The sequence below is a fragment of the Mytilus edulis genome, chromosome 7, assembly GCF_963676685.1.
Source record: "Mytilus edulis chromosome 7, xbMytEdul2.2, whole genome shotgun sequence".
NCBI classification, from domain to species: Eukaryota; Metazoa; Mollusca; class Bivalvia; order Mytilida; family Mytilidae; genus Mytilus; species Mytilus edulis.
In genome coordinates this window covers 62,626,229-62,644,665 of record NC_092350.1, presented here as the reverse complement: position 1 = coordinate 62,644,665, position 18,437 = coordinate 62,626,229, and the positions used below count along the sequence as shown (strand labels likewise).

At 32.9% G+C, this 18,437-nt stretch overlaps 1 protein-coding gene across 1 annotated transcript in view; it reads right to left on the bottom strand.

Annotated features, from left to right (window-relative positions):
* Positions 1-10,954: 10,954 nt before the first annotated feature.
* Positions 10,955-18,437, bottom strand: part of LOC139481949 (uncharacterized) — a 33,235-nt gene continuing 25,752 nt past the window's right edge. The window contains exons 15-16 of the mRNA XM_071265526.1: positions 18,000-18,386; positions 10,955-16,526 (exon numbers count right to left, since the gene is read on the bottom strand). Of these exons, the coding sequence (XP_071121627.1) occupies positions 11,764-16,526; positions 18,000-18,386 (5,150 nt within the window). The 3' untranslated portion in view covers positions 10,955-11,763. The remainder of the gene's footprint in view (positions 16,527-17,999; positions 18,387-18,437) is intronic.

Here is an 18,437-nt window from a genome sequence, read left to right as displayed (position 1 = left end):
CAATTTACATCATTCATATGTCAGATCAATTCGCTATCATTGGCTTAACAAGCAACCTGCCAAGTCGATATGAGTATACATATGTACAGTCAATGATACAGTTACAAAAAAAAAAGATGTAGATATAATCATATTGACATAAAATTGAAGATATCTCAAGAAAATAGGGAGTACTCAAGAATCAGGTTAATGCAAGAAGTTAAGTTTTGATCCACGTAGAGTCCCTGGCGAGGTTCATTTGTTATTTAGTACAGCCTCATTGGTATGTGGTTGATTCAAACAAGTATTATAAAACTTTAGCCTCACTTACTCGATCAAAAGGAGTTACAGAATGATTCTGAAAGAAAATACAAAATTGAAAAAAAAGAAAATAGAAAACCTGCTAAATTGTAAAATATTGAGAGAAAAAAATGAAATAAATCTTTGACTTTCATTCGTCCAGAACATATTTTCTGGATTTAACTTAGTTAGTGTTTCGGTATTGACGTGAAACGTGAAAAAGTATAACAAAAATACCAAACTCCAAGGTAATTTCAAAAAGGAGATGTCCATAAAAAACTGCTAAAATCAAATGTTAAAATTTACATGATTTATGATGTAAATTTCTGAAACGTGCCGGTGATGAAATTTGAACATTTCAAGACAAAGAGTGCACACGCTGTCTCGTCTTCGTTATTCAGCATTGATTGTATGTTGATAGTTTCAAATCTAAAGCTTACTACAAGTATCACATAAACTTACCATGATCCAAGAAAATGAGTCAAGGTCAATCATTTAATAAACCAAATAAAGTTGACCTATAGCTTATGGTTTCTAAGAAACAGACTTAAGGATGTACTTAGGTGAGGTTTTGGAATTTGTGTCAAATGTTCGGACTCCTTGGTGTTATTCCATACAATACCATATAAAATATTTTGCCCCATAGCACCCATTTATTTTTTCATATAAGACTTAATAGCTCATAAAAGGTCACTTTACCAAAATTTTAGAAGTTTGTTGATTTTCTTTCTTGTGTTTTGAGACCCAAATAATACGAATGCAAATATAAGGTAAAAGTCCGAGTCAGCCTATTCCCGCCATATTTTAAATCTCAAATATTTTGAAAAGAAGGTCCATGACCTATCAATATTTTTAGCTTATCTTTATCCTTTATTGATGCTCTACCAGCTTATAATATCAATTTTAATTTCTTAATTTCTTAATTTTTACCTAACCTCACCTAAGTACATCCTTAAGGAAGAAAACTGAAAAGAAATTGAGGTCAAGGTCAAACGAACCATGCCAGACAGACATGCATACCTTATAATCAATTTATGCATTAAACATAGTGACCTATTGTGTATAGTATCAAAGAAACAAACTTAACCATGAAACTTAACATTAACAAATGAACCATGATAATGAGGTCAAGGTCAGATGATACTTGCTAGTTAGACATTTACAGCTTGTCGTCCTTTAATACAACAAATACAGTTGACTATTGCTTAGAGGTTAAGAACAGAAGACCAAAAAACAAACACTTACTCTAAGCAATGAACAGTGAAAATGAGGTCAAGGTAAAAAAAAACTGCGAGACTGACAACCCTTGCGGGTTTTTAATTTCATGCAATGATTAAAATGATGTTTTGTAATAACAATGAAATGTAATAGAATAAAATAGAACACAATACAATACAATAGAATATAATATAATAGAAAATAAACAGATATTGCATGCATATGAAAGAGAAAGTTAATATAGGAGACAATCAATACAAATGAAAGGATTATTCCCCTTCTAACAATAGTTAATAATCTTTGAAGATATGGTGTTCAAAGCAACGAACTAAATGATCCAAGAAAATGAGTCAAGGTCAGATAAACCTAACAAGAAATACACGTACACCTTGCAATCATTCAACACACTAAATATAGTTGACCTAATGCTTATAGTTTCTAAGAAACTAAACAATAAACATTGACCAATAAACCATGAAATTGAGGTCAAGGTCAGATGAACCATGTCTGACAGACATGCACACCGTACAACCAATATATGAATTATACATAGTTGACATATTGCTTATAGTATCAAAGAAACAAACATAACCATTAAACTTAACATTAACAAATAAACCATGATAATGATGTCAAATTCAGATGATACCATCAAGATAGACATATACACCTTAAAATCCTTTAATATAACAAATACAGTTGGCCTATATTGCTTCACTGCGAGTTTTAAATTTCATACAATGTTTACAATGGTGTTTTTTGTCTTTGTTATAACAATGAACAAATAATATAATAAAATACAACACAACACAATAGAATATAACACTGAATAGTTATTGCATACACATAAAAGAGATAATTTATATGGGAGACAATAAAAAAAATGTAAGGATTGTTCCCCTTTAAACAGTTTCTAATAATCTTTGAAGATATGGTGTTTAGAGCTGGGTAATAGAAGCCACAACTGATTAAATATAAGGGTAGTTTTATCCAATGTACACGCAGCAACCAATAATAGATATTTATGTACATATATTATATATGTGTATAATATTAAATTGCAAGAATTGGATAAGCACCTTCGAAATTTGAGTTTGAACTTGAAATTTACAGTTAATAAAAATATATATTAGACATTAACATATATATAAACGCATATATTAAATATTAACATATATATAAACGCATATATTAGATATTAACATATACATAAATGAAAGACGTATCTAAATAGATAGAGTAATGTGTAATTTATTAATTGTTTGAATTTAAAATATAAATAGATAAGTTTACAGTTTAGCCATTTCAGAATTCAGTGGTCATTAGCCATAACAATTTTGATTGCAGTCTAAGTTACTTAAATGTTGACACTGCTCATGACCTTATATATAGTATTAGAGAAAAAGACCAAAATTCAAAATCTCATCTTTGACCACTGAACCATAAAAATGAGGTCAAGGTCATATGCCACCTACCAGCTAGACATGTAAATCTTACAATCATTCTATACAAAAAAAAATAGCATCTGATATATGTACTAAACCACCAAAACCCAACCTTTTGTCTGATCACTGGTCAAATGAAAATGGTCTGACGGGCTTCGGGACATTGCAAAAGAGGGACAAAAGATACCGAAGGGAAGGTCAAACTCATAGATCGAAAATAAACTGGCAACGCCATGGCTAAAAAATAAAAAGACAAACAGACAAATAACAGTACAGACAAACACCGAAAACCAAAGACTAAGTAATATGAACCCCACCAAAAACTGGGGGTGATCTCAGGTGCTCTGGAAGGGTAAGCAGATCCTGCTCCACATGTGACACCCGTCGTGTTGCTTATGTTATTACAAATCCGGTAAATAATCAAATTCGGTAGGTCACATTCATGAAAAGGGAAAGATATTGTAGTTACGACATAAGGAGCAGATCCAATGTCATCTGTGAAACGGTCATTCCGTAACGGTCAACCAACTCGTGATGGCGTCCGTAAAATTTACGAAGGATGATTTCAACTTCACCATTTGGAACTCTTGGTTTAATAGCTTCCGCGTGAGCAGCAATCCTCTATCAAGGAAATCATGATAGGAAATACAAGCCCAGGAAAATCGTATCAATTGGGAGATATATATCCCGTATGCAGGTGCTGCTGGAATGTTGCTACTTAGAAATGGAAAGTTCACATTTGGGAAACTGAAATTATCTCTTTTGTCGCAAAGTTTTGTTTTCAACCAGCCTCATTGTAAATTTCTAGATGTAAGTCAAGATATGAGGCAGATTTAACTGTATCTGTAGTTATACTTTTTATTACATTGTCAAATGGCTTTTTTTATGAAATTAATGTAGAAAATGTAAGGGACTATATGTTTTTCCTACGCATTTACAATTTGTTTTGATCCGACGTTATCGACGTCTTGACAACGCCTATTGTTGTATGACGTCAGAGAGAGAAATTATCGGTTTTCATTTTACTGGGAAATCAATGTAATTTATTGCAACCAATGTAATAATATCCTTTATCTACAGTTCGATGGGATAGATTCGTTCAACATAGTCACCAAATTTTGTATTATTTAGTGAGAGAACATCATCTATATAGAGCAACATAAAGTCATTATCTTCTTGTCCTGCTGTAGTACTATTGATGGATCTCAACCCAAACACTATCCAAATGTCACCTTTATTATCAGAGCAGTACGCACATACTAAATAAAGTTATCCTGTTACTCATGATAGGAAAGAAATAAGTAATACTAAAAATCTTAACTTTTTTCAAGTAGTCTCTGAACCATTTAAACGAGGTCAAGGACAATGGACATATGACAGACGCAAGCTTCGTAACATAAGGCATCTATATACATAGTATGAAGCATTCAGGTCTTCCACCTTCTAAAGTATAAAGCTTGTATAAGTGAACTAACGCCGCCGCCAGATCACTATCCCAATGTCGGTCGAAGGCTTGACAACAAATAGGTTCCTTTTGATAATTCCTTCTTTATGCATTCAAGTACTTGAGTACACCATCAGCTAAGTAACCATTTATATGGTACTTGCAAGATTTAAAACATACCTTTCTTATGCAGTGCAATCTGTATATAATGGTCATTATTAAAAGTAAACTAGACAAAGTGATACCCCCGCACTCCACTATGCAATAACTGTATTATAATAAAGTCAATGTAGGACTTTTAGATTTCATTGTGTCTGGGAGACACAAGTGGTGCCCCCGGAGAAGCAACGTCTAAATCCTCCAAAAAATGACAAAGTTCAACTGTCTCCCAAAAGAGAAATTATTAAATTTCTAATAAAGAATAATAAATAAACAGACGCAAAATTTATGATTTTGTTATAAAATGATAATCAATATATTACATGGATTGTTTTCATAAACTTATATAATAGGTAAGAGATGTCTGCTGAGTTTCAACGTGACCTATTCCCAAAATGACTATATTATACAGAGTGTGAATGTGTTGTATAATACGAAAGAAGGACGAAAGATACAAGAGGGACAGCCAAACTCATAAATCGAAAATAAACTAACAACACCTGGCTAAAAATGAAAGAAGACAAACAGACAAACAATAGAACACAACATAGAAAACTTAATAATAAGCAACACAACCCCACCAAAAACTAGGGGTGATCTCAGCTGCTCCGGAAGGGTAAGCAGATCCTGCTCCACATGTGGCACCCATCGTGTTGCTTATGTTATAACAAATCCGGTTATTAGTCTAATGCAGTAGGTCCCATTCATGAAAGGGAAGGGGATTGTAGTTACGACGTAATGAAAATATCCAATATCATCTGTGAAACGGTTATTCCATAACGGTCAACCAATTCGTTAAGTGTCTCTGTATTTTATACATGCATTATTCATGTATTTATTTTAATCTGTGTCACACATTTTTAGTATGCTGACATGAAGCAGGAGTTCAGGAAGCATTTATTTAAAGATCCCTAAAGAAATATGATGAACATTTTGTAGATGCATGGTCATTATGTTACGAGTTGATAAGAATTTAATACACATGCGGTTACTTTGTCTGAATGCCTTTTTGTGTTTCTTTCTTGCATGTGATGTAGCTATGTATTTATACATCCTGTCATTGTGTTATTGTGTCATGGTAAATGTTTGTTTATACATCAGTCTTTTTTATGGTGATTAAGATAATAACACAACGTTGACTGTTGCACTTACCCCTATTTTTGACATTTTTACATATTATGGCTGTTTGTTTTGTTCACATATCGTTGTCAATATAATGGAATTGTATATATATGACTGTCATACAAGTGACCATTGTCTACATAAGAAACTGCTGAACCAAGTCATGAATATGTCAGTTGTTGTCCATTCGATTGGTGAGCTTTTGGTTTAGCTGTTTGATTAGGAAGTTTCTGTTTTGAATTTTCCTCTGAGTTCAGTATTTTTGTGATTAACTTTTTTTTGAAGAGCAAAGAATCTGGAAGAGTGCTATTTGTAATTTCGAAGAATAATGTGATTGAAATTTAGTGAGACTGACAGACAAACAAACAGACAGAAGGACATACGAGGTTATTCATTATAGCCAATGACAAAGGTATAACAAAATACATCACAGGTTCCCATAAGGAACATATTAATTTATAACACAAAAGATGATGATAAGATTCTATTTCAATTTCAGTTTTAAATAACATACTTTGTACAATCATTCATTTTTAACTTAACTCAGCATTCAGTATTTACATGTAAAACAATTAGAAACCTCAAAAAACATTATTCCTTATAATGTTTCCACATCATTTATACAAAACTTAAACAAACTATCAATACAGTAAAAGCAATTTGAAACAATAACATAATATTCATAACTTAAAATTGGTTTTGCAGTATGACTATTTGATAATTTTATAAAGTATGAATTATGGTTGGTTTTAGCAGGTCAATTTCAATTGTTTTTAAGTGAGATAAAATCAACAGATGATTTCCAGTCGCCAATATGTGATTCATGTTTTGCACTTTCTATTAACTTTCTTTATTTTAATAGAAAATAAGAAGATGGGTATCAGTGCCAATGAGACAGCTCTCCCTTAATAGCACATACATATTCTTTAATCTTCAGATTGCCTGTTACAAACTCACTTCACTATCAAAGCTCCAAAGAGTATTCTTTTACTTATCATATTTTTTGTTATGCCATAAAAAAAACATTTTTAAGAAAAATTTATATTGGCTGAAGACTGCATAATGACCTCGAGGTGTTTCTTGGTCAGAAGTTGCATGCTCGACAAGAAAATGGTAACACTGAAAAAAATGTTATCAGCAACTATCATATTGCTAAGGAGCCTTTATGCCAATATATGCTTTCTTACATCATTTGAAATAGTCCAAAAGTATTATATTGTTTTGGTTGCAGTCAGTTTTGAATAAAGAATATTAACACTGAATAATGTAAAGAAATTAATTTTACTGGCAATACATTTTATATACAAAGTCACATCAATTCAGGTTTTCCAATGAACTTTTCTAATTTTTTGCAATGACAAAGAAACTAGAATAAGTCAATGTCAAATTTACAGAAGTGTTGTCTAGAGAAAGCTGTTACGTATATGTATCCTTTCAAACTTAAATGAACATAGCCTGTTCAAATATCATTCATTTCATTGGAAATGGTAAAAAATATTAAGCACTTTTATTTCATGAATTTTTCCACACAGACGAATTCAAATATAATACAGGAGAAAACACCAATTACTGAAAAGTGAGATATTTTCACTAACTTTTGCCATGTTTGCAGACCAGACAAAATCATGATAATTTATTCTTACATACATTTGATATTAAGGGAGATAAGAGTTAGGTACAAGAAAAAACATGAAAACAGAACTCTAGAAAGAAATTTTAACTCAGATATTGCTAAATTGTATATCTGGGCGAACATATAACCTATTTTACATTATTTAATTAATTACACAGCATCATGCACACTTTTTCTGATGGGAAAACTGAATACCATACATTTTTGTATTGCATCTTTTATCATTTAATTAAAAACTTTATAATTGATCATTTTAATATAACTTTCACTGTTTTTTTGTTGGATTTTTCTTATATATCGAGTAAATTAAAATCTCATATTGAAAGAATGTTTTGATTAATTACTACAAACAAACAAAATGCAGAAATATCAATTTTCTATATAACCTGTCATAATGCGAAAAACTTTTTAAATATATATATAATCATATTTCAATTAAATTAGCTACTTTTTGTGTTATTTTGTGTTACTGTGGATTTTTGTGGGTATCAATTTTCGTGGATTGTGGAAAAGCTGCATTTTCGTGATTATTATATTTCGTGGTTTTACTTATTCCTGTATACACATCCTATAGAAAATGTGTTCTTCGTTGAAAATTCACATGTACCCACAAAAACCACGAAAATTGGTATGCAACGAATCAAATCAACAATATATAAGTTGAAACTCAAAACAAAAAAATAGATTCTTTTTTATTTACTCTTCATACATTTATTTACATATTAAATTCAAATATTGAATTTCAACATCAACCCAGAACAAAACAGTTCAACAATAAAAATATCATACTTGATTCAACCCATCATTAAAAAAAATATACAATTCCATTAATTTTTTTGTTCAAAACCATATATATTTTACGAGCTGTGGTTAAATACATACTGAATATTCAGAAATTAATATGTTGTTTTTATCAGTGCAAAAAGGGTTCAGATCACACAATCTAAAATTAGCATTTTGATCCTAGCATTTTATGGTAATGGAATTAATGTTGTCTGAGCATAGAAATTAAATCAGTTTAATGCTTTATTTAATTAACAATGATTTGCATTAATAACTGAACAGATTATTTAATTCATTTTCAGTATCATAAGAATTACTATTTTAAAAACTTTGAAAAAGATGCATTTTCTTTTACTTAAGGAGGTAGACCTAGGTTAAGGGAAATAACTCTTAAAATCATCAGTACGTTTGTGTCAGCCATTTTCAAAAATATATTCTAAGCTTCTAGGATACATAGATTATTTTCAATCTGTTTCAGGTAAATGCTTAAAATACATTGATGAACTTGACTTTTACAAACGCTTAACTGATTTAAAGAGTTATCTCCCTGAACCAAGGTCTACCCCCTTAAACAGGTTAAATTATCAGTACCCAACACCTTCGGTACAATTAATTTGGCTCGTTTCAGTTTCATAAAAGTTTGACAAAGTATTTACTTTGACCCTTTGACAAAAATATAAAATTAAAAAAAAAATTGAACCAACCATTTCATCAGAAGATTTACACTGGTTATATAGCAGTTTAACAAACACTAATTTTGATCATTGAGGAGCTTTATATCCCCTTAACAACACAGTGTAATTAAAACGTTTAGCTGATTTTACAGAGTTATCTCCCTGTAGTGTTAGGTACCACCTTAACAAAAAATAAAAATAACAATTTGCATCAAAGAGTACAAGCAAACAAACAATTTGAAAGCACTTACAGCTAATACATTAATGCTAGCAAGACAAATCTTTGTTTGACTTGCTTGCTTTGCTTGTATCAATGTTTGCTCAAGCATGACAATTAAGATAGGCGGGGCTTTAGATTGTATACATCATTCTTAAATTTTATTGGACGGTTATGTTTGAAGTTAAGGACACTAAATTTTAAAACATCACAGGATGACAAATATAAAGTGCAATCGTAGAAATGGAAACCAAAAAAATTGTATATGTTTTTTCTCGAAGATATGCATTTTCATCATCCAACTGAAAAGACTGTCGTCAAGTACTTTTAGAAAAGCAAAATAACTATTCGAACACACCTACTCTGATTTAGTGATTCATTACATAGGTATTTCATTTGACCCATATATTTCATCTTTTAGTACTGTGATTTGTTTATGTTATAAAGTCAACCTGTAGCTTTGCTATATAAAAATGATAGCATCAGAAGCGAGATGATGTATCAAATGTGCTTTCTTTTTGCGTTTTTTGACAAATTATTCATCTCAAACACACCCTAACATAAGAAGGTTCGCTCGATTTTCTCTTTTTGATACAATTGTTACCATTTTTTTTCTTGAGTCACGTAATGGCAGGACATACACGGAAATAAGTAAACTTATAGATAGATATGTTCTCCGTCCGTATTAATTAAAAAAAAAGGGGACTCCGGAAAGTATTTTCTTCATCCAACTTGATAGATAACCATGTCGTCGACTTACATCTAACTGTTCTGCTTAACTATGTAATAGATAAATTAAAAACTTATGCAAATGGTTGGTTTTATTTACATTAAAACACTCGTATTGGAGAAGAAAATTATTATTTTATTTGTTTCTATTCACTTTTTTTTTTTTTTTTACTAAAGTAAACATAACAGAAAGCACTTATCGCCTTCTCTATAAACAAAGAATAATCAGTTTGAAGGTTTACAATAAAAAAAATAATCCAAAGTGCGCAATATTCAATAACAATAGACATAATGAATAAACTAATTAAGTCATCCCCCTAATTAATTTATCCCTTTTATTAGAAAATCAAGTGCACCTTTTTTATTAGGGTGTGTTTGATATGAATATTTTGTGTTGAAAACGTACAAAGAAAGAATATTTGATACATCATCTCGCTTTAGATTCTATCATTTTTATATAGCAAAGCTACAGGTTGACGTTATAACATAAAAAAATCACAGTACTAAAAGATGAAATATATGGGTCAAATGAAATACCTATGTAATGAATCACTAAATCAGAGTAGGTGTGTTCGGATAGCTTTTTTGTTTTACTAAAAGTACTTGACGACAGTCTTTTCAGTTGGATGATAAAAAAATGCATATCTTCGAGAAAAAAAAATACAAGTGTTTGGCTTCCATTTCTACGATTGCACTTTATATTTGTCATCTTGTGATGTTTTAAAATTTAGTGTGACTGTCCTTAACTTCAAGCATAACGTCCAATAAAATTTAAGTATGATGTATACAAGCTGGAGCCCCGCCTATTTTAATTGTCATGCTTGAACAAACCTTGATACAAGCAAAGCAAGCAAGTCAAACAAAGATTTGTCTTGCTAGCATTAATGTAAAAGCTGTAATAGTACTATGCAAATTTGATAACTTTTTACAATAGAAAAAGCTCATTCTGCAACAAATCAAATATATTCTCATTTTCCTAACAAATGTACATACTTTTGAAGACTTCCATGTGATAGGACTGAAGTGGCAATTTTGAATTAAAAGTGATTGCAAAAGTCTGATTAAGAAACTGGAAAATTCCCAATTTCTGTATCTTAAGAATTCTGGGTAATATTGTAAAAAGTATTATCATTGGTTAATAATATCCATAACAATTGAAATCCAACCAATGATGTGTCAGCATTTTAATTTTGTATTGCAACCAATCAAATTATCAACATTCACATCAAAATAAGTCTTTTCAGCTAAAAAGTATTTACAAATGACATCGATAAGAACTAGAACTAATTATAATGCCCATTCAAGGATACTACACTGAAATACTGTGAATTAATCAATTTTATGGACACCAATTTTCATTAACTGAGGAAATTTACTGTTTTCAAAGACAGTAGTCTTATATATTTTAAAATAAGTTACATGGTTTAATCTTCCTTTAAAAAAGTTTTTAGCATGTCTAAGGAGTCAATAACTTCCTGCAGTTGGTCAATTTCAATTCAATAAAAAAAACTTTTTAAATTTAAAACTGCAGTTGAAATTAAGTTCGCCAGTTACAATAAACTAAATTGCTCCATAAATGACAAAAAAAGAAATAAAATGCACAATCTATCTCATCATAGATATAAGTTGTACACAAGTTTCATTTATCAATTTCATAGGTCATAACACTTTTCATCTCCACCAATCATACATTAATTTAAAAATCTACAATTTGTGAAGTCTAAAAACCATGAAATTGGAACAAAAACATCTTCTTAATAGTCATGAAAATTGGAATCAAATAATAAAGATTCTGTACATTCAGAAATTGGAGTGATTTTTGGGTTAATGTCAAAAATAAAACAACTGAGTAACACAATGTTTCTTTACAGATAGCACTTTCTACTTGTAGCAATTACTGAAATCCCATAGTTAAATCTAGCAACTTTAACAGATGTTCAAATCTTTCATTAATAAATGCACACACTTATTTCTGAATTTACAATCCTGTCGAAATACAAAATCAAAAATATACACCACTATTGCTATCATGTTAATTTACATTGAATATGTCACATGTATCAAGATGAGAATCTCTGATTGGCTAAGGATAACAAGTTAAGAGCAGCCTCTTCAGCATCCACAGTGCTATTACTGTTAGGCTTGGTCGTGTTTTTCACTGTTGCAGGATTAGTTGTGACAACATTTTGACCGTTTATATTATTATGATGATTCATATTGACAGAATTAACAATTTTTTGTGCTGCATTATTTACTTTTGATATCTGACTGGAAATGACAGGTGAACTTTGTACAACTGACTTTTTGATGATCTGTGAGTTGACGGACATGACAGTTGGTGACGCAGTCTGGACAGCTATGATTGGTGAGTTAGCAGATGACAATGACATGATGGAAGATGACGCATTATGTGCAGTATTAACTAAAGCCTTACTGGAATGAACATTTGGTTGAGGAAATACAATTTGTGTCTGTCCACCAGTTTCTGGCATAACAACAAACCTATGAGACGGTTTTGTATTAATGGAATCATGTGACAATATTCCACTGACATTCACATTTTGTCCGGCCATTGAATTTGTAACAAGCATGTTTTGTTTCATATTACTACTAGCAGTGCAATTTGATGTCACAAAGGTTAAATTAGAATTTAAATTACGGACAACAGATTTCGGCTGCTGTGTACCATTTCCTACTAACAACTGATTGGTCGGAATTGAATCTGCTACACTATGAACTAAACCTCCTGGTAAAATCTGAGTTTTAGAACACTGTGGTATTGAGGCTGATGACAAAGCACTATTTGTACTGGAGAGTACATTCAAATAAGCCTGCTGTGTATTGACAGTTTGCTGTCCTGGTTTTGGTGAAATCGGTACGTTTCCATGAGGTTTTGAGGAAGCAGGTGGACTTTTCGGCAAGTTGAAATTTGACATTTGTATTTTAGGTTGCGGTAATATTTTCAGTATACCATTGTCTACTGTCACAGGTACACCTTGAGCTGTCACTAACTGGCCATTTATATTATACAAAAACAATTTTTGTGGAGTTGTTGGCGACTTTGCTGGCGACTGTGCTACAGTTGTTTGCTGTCCACTTGGTTTTAAATTTGAATGTGGGATTTCTGAATTTGTAGTTACTGTCATTTTATTTCCTACTTGTGCACCTGTTCCTCCTTTCGGTAGCACATGGGAATTTGTGGCAGTATTAACAATCCCTTGCACAGATGTTTGTTGAATACTAGAGTTATTTAGAGATGTATTAGGAAACTTGAAAATATTTTCCACATTTTGTCCTTTTAATACAGGAAAGTCCACACTTTTACCAAGATTTGGTGCAGATGCACGAAGATACACTTGGTCCTTCGGTTGCGCTACAGGCTTTTGGATATTAGTCACGTGACCAGACAGAGAAGGCAATGGCAGTGCCTGGGACACATTATTTGCTACAGATTTTTGCACATTTTGAGAACCAAGTATGTATTGTTTCTGTGGTGATATAAGAAGCATTGGACTACCTGACTGGGTCTGTCCTGGTACCTGAATCATCACTTTATTTGGCACTGAAGTTACCGTTTTCAGTCCAGACATGGCACTTGTGATATTTGCTGGAGTAGGAGTAGAAACTGTTGGTCTTGATACAGGTATGACCAATTTACCTGCATTTCCTGTGCTTGCAAAATTCTGCATCTGTCCTGGTATTTGCAAGATCCTCTTACTTTCATACTGTTGTGTCGAAACATTGGACTGTCCAGGAACTTGAATGACAAGTTTATTTCCATTGGCTAAAGCTACATTGGAATTTTGTAATTTCGATATCTGTTGAACTGGTGTCCCTAGCACTTGAGCAGCTGCCAGTTGTTTCATAATTTCTGAACTGGATCCCTGTTGGTTCAATATCATGGGTACCTGTCTGGTTTGTGGACTTGACAGAACAGATTTTTGACCCAGAGTCATCTCTTTCACAAATGACTGCTGAATATTGTTTTTTCCAGTTAACAAGTTATTTTGACCTACTGACGATGAAACAACATTTGGTGGCCTTATTCCATCACCTTTAGAAGTAGTAGCAAAGTGGTTAACATTAGTCTTTAATACAGGACTATTCAAGTGACTCAATAAAGTGGCATTACTTCCAAATGTATTTAGCATTGGAATTTGATTTTTTGTAATGTTGAGACTTGCATCTTCGGCTCTCACAGAAGCTAATGGTAGAGAGCTTACTGAACTAGTGACACAATCAGCCTTAATTGAAGCAAGAGGCAATGACATGATAGTGCTTTTTGTTTCGTCTTTTTTCTGAGCTCCAAGTGGCAATGAAATAACAGGCCTAAGATTACAACTTTCAATATTCGTTTCGTAACTCACACTCCGCTGAATTTGAGGTGCACCAATTGTTCCCGGTTGTAAATTCAAAGAAGAACCTGTAACAGAAATCTGTGACTTAACGGATGGTGTATTAAATGATACAGATGTCAATGGTTGATTTGTGTTTAGTACAATTTGAGATCCTTGTTGAACATTTGCTGACGGAGAAAGATACACGAAGTTTCCAGACTGAAGTTGATTGCCTGCGACAGATAATCCCATAGGCTTTTGTACAAACTGTTGAGATCCAATCTGAGGAATAATATTTGAATTAATGGCTGCAATATTCCGCAAGTCTTGCACATTTTGTAAATGTTTTAGCTCGTTCTTATCAGTTATACTAGACATGCTAGATGCACCAAAGATTAGAGAATTTGACTGCAAACTTGCTAATGATGATGCTCCAATCTGAGAAGAATTAACTAACAAAGGAGATGCAGGTTCGACACTGGTTAAAGAATTTCCGATAACATTAGAACTGACGGTTTTCTGCAAATTTTGAAAGTTTTTCAGATTTGCAGACGGTATTATAAGACCTTGTGGGGTCAAATAACCTTGAACAACATTCTGTCCGGTGGGAATATTCGTATTTGATTTAAAATTCGTCAGCATTATTTGGCCGGCACTGTTCACCTGATTCATGTTCAAAATCCCAGATTGTAATGGACTAGCCAAAGCAAGGTTAGGCTGCCCTGACTGCACTGGTGTGCCAAGAGTAATGTTTGACTGTCCAATAGCAGGAGACATAGGCTGTACATAGTTTGGTGGTGAAACCTGAATATTTATTGGTACATTGGATTTAGTTTCCACTTTTGGTGTAGTTGGAATAGGAACTTTCATACTTTGTATTGTTTTAGTAATGTTACGTCTGGGTTGAATTGACGGCATTGTTACAGGGGATGGCACTTTAATGTTAGCGGTAGGTAAAGATGTTTTTACTTCAGTCACAACAGTTTGTATGGCAGAATCTAAAGCTGCTTTGCTTGGAAGTTTTAATTTTTTTATTCCAGTTGCGGTTGATTGTACAACAATAGTTCCGTGGTTTTCTGGGGACGTTTCAGTAAACGACGGTTTTCTAGCTTCTAGTAATGTTTTCACTGTCACATTGCTTGCATACTTGCATTGTGTTCTACCAGGTGAAATCTGTAAGCCAAACATTGGAGAATTTGGGTAATCAGTCAGAACACTTCCTGGATGATTTATGGTATTCAAGTCCTTATTTGCCTGTCCTGACCCAATCACTGGACTTATAGGTGGACAAATGTCTCCAATTGAACATGAAACTGGATTTAATAAATTTAATCCAGCATCCGTTGGACTGCTTTGTATTTTATGAGACAGAACTGTCCCTTGCACTTGAACTGAAGCCAAATTGGAGTTTGTCAAAGTTGCAGGATTCTGAACTGTTGCTCCAATTGTTGATACAATAACTTGCTGTCCATGATTGCTCACAGGTGTCTGAATTCTTAAACCAGCATTTGGTTGTACAATTATATTTGAACCTTGTAGAGATATTCCTTGCAAATTTATACCTTGTAAAGCCAATGCCTGAATCTGCTGAAGGGTTAAACTTTGACCACCAATATTCATTGCAGTTTGACCTGTATTAAGGTTCAAAGTTCCCTGACTGGCCATATTCAGAGTTGGGTTCAAATTGAGTGCCACACCTTGGTTCTGTCCAGTATTCAAAACATATCCACCCTGATTGATCACATTGACCCCACCAAAATTCTGTAATCTCAAACCTTGATTAGCCACAGGTAGTACTGTGGGATTCTGCTGTATAATCATTTTAGGTTGAGCTGTCCTTGGCACTGAAATGGGAACAGTTGGTGTTTGTTGAGTAAATGTTGTAGATTGGACAGTCTGGACACTTGACACAAGTGATTGTGGTGTAGCAGGCGTGGCATGTAAAGTTTTTGCAAAATTAGAAAATTTATTTTGTTGCACGTTTTTGGCAGAGGCAACAATAGACTGTGCATTTGTTACAGGTATGATCGTCTTCTGTTGGGAAAGTTCAGTAGCGAAAACATTTTTGGTTAACTTGTTGGTCTCAACTCGACTTTCTGTGACAACCGTTGCTCTCTTGTCAATATTTGCTGAGGTTCTGACTATTGATGCAACATTCTGTGATATAGATTGTGTTTGTTGAGAAGGACTTGTGGTTTTGGTTGCTACTGGATTTTGTAAAGTAAGTGTTGCCTTAGTTCCAGGAGCACCTCCAGGCTCTGCAGGATTGACAGCTGTTAATAAAATCATCCCCTGCTGATTATTTCCTGCCTGTATGGACAAAGCATTTGACTTAATTAACTGCTGAATGACAGCTGGAGGCAAACTGTTTATGTTAGCAGCAAAGTACTGAACTTTTCCCGGAGCCTGTGTTGTTTTTGGTGTAGACACTGGCAATTTCTGAGGAGTAGTTGCCTTCTTGATGTTCTTTGATGCAATGGAGTTGTCTGGAAAAAAAAAATAATACAAGTTTTAAAGATACAATTGAAATTTATGATAATACATGTAATAATAACATTTTCTAAAGATCAGATTTTAAAATGAGAACGAAAAAGTATTGCAAAAAACCATGACATTTTTTAAAATTATCTATGTGAAGACTATACCCATTGATCAATTGATTTTTGTAGCACTTGGCTATATCATGGGTACCAGTTATTATTTATATAGGAAGCCAGAGTACCTAGAGAGAAATTCAGACCTTTGACAACAAAACTGGCAATTCTTGTTAATTAAGATCAGAGTAACAAGAATGTGTCCATAGTACACGGATGCCCCACTCGCACTATCATTTTCTATGTTCAATGGACCATGAAATTCAGGTCAAAACTTTAATTTGGAATTAAAATTAGAAAGATCATATCATAGGGAACATGTGTACTCAGCTTCATGTTGATGTAACTTTAACTTCATCAAAAACTACCTTGACCAAAAACTTTAACCTGAACTTTGCACTATCATTTTCTATGTTCAGTGGACCATAAAATTGGGGTCAAAACTATAATTTGGCATTAAAACTAGAAAGATCATATCATGGGGAACATGTGTACTAAGTTTCAAGTTGATTGGACTTCAACTTCATTAAAAACTACCTTGACCAAAAACTTTAACCTGAAGCTAACTGACGCACAGACGGACAGACGAACGGACAAACGAACGGAGGCACAGACCAGAAAACATAATGCCCCTCTACTATCTTAGGTGGAGCATGAAAATAACTTATTTGCCTTTGTGAAAGCAAAAGGGGAAAATGTTCAACATTTAATTTAAATATAACAATTCCACCTGTTATATGTTTTGAGAAGAATATAATTAGAACTGTCATATTCCTGACTTGGTACAGGCATTTTGAAATGTAGAAAATGGTGGATTAAACCTGGTTTTATAGCACTAAACCTCTCACTTTGTTGACAGTCTCATAAAATTCTGTTAGATTTACAATGATGGGTGAACTGAACAGATATAATAAATGAAAGTCAAAATATGGGTACATCAGTCATCATCGTGTAACAATTTAACACAACACAAAAACATCTATCTACAAAAACATTCATTGATTCGCGTGTCTGACGTCAGAAAATTTTATTTGTCACATATTTTTGTTGTTCGATGTTTATAAAAACAATATTCTTTTTATAACAAATGTTTTTTCTAGGGTTCCTTTTTCTTTCTTTAGAATTAATCACTTCATAGACCTAATAGTGGCATGGTACGATTCTCAATGAGACAGCTGTCCACCAGAGTTCAAATGAAGTGAACGCAAGCAATAAGCTGCAACCATACAGCCTATGTATTGTTCAGAAACATTCTTTAAACTGAATGAATTAAGTAATTGTTGTAAACATTTTTTTTTGGACATAATATGAACCTAGAATATATACATTTTATATGCATGATGTAAGTCTGACTTAAATCCTTACCTTGAGAGGTATTGTCAACAGAAGTACTGGCTAGAGGTTTTGAAGAGTCCATCCCTGGTTGTCGTAGTAACTGTTGAATTATGGGATGTGCCGTCTGCTTGTTATGTGATAACATCCTGAGACTGTTAAGTGACTGCTGATTTAACCCAGTGTAGAAAGTCTGACCGCCTGATGTGTGTAGCAGTATTTGACTAGCACCACTCGTCACCAAGGAAACCATGTTTGGTGAACTCTGATCTGATTTAATTGACACTTGTGATGATGTGGTAGTAGGTGTGGTTTCAGTTTTGCGCTTTTTAGACAAGCCTTGATCTTCAACATTGTTTGGTATAATTCTCCTCTTTCTAATTCTGCCCCTTAGACTGATATCCCATTCTCCAGCATCTTCTGTAAAAAAAAAAAGTCAAAAGTCAAAATAAATTTTAACTTTTAACAATC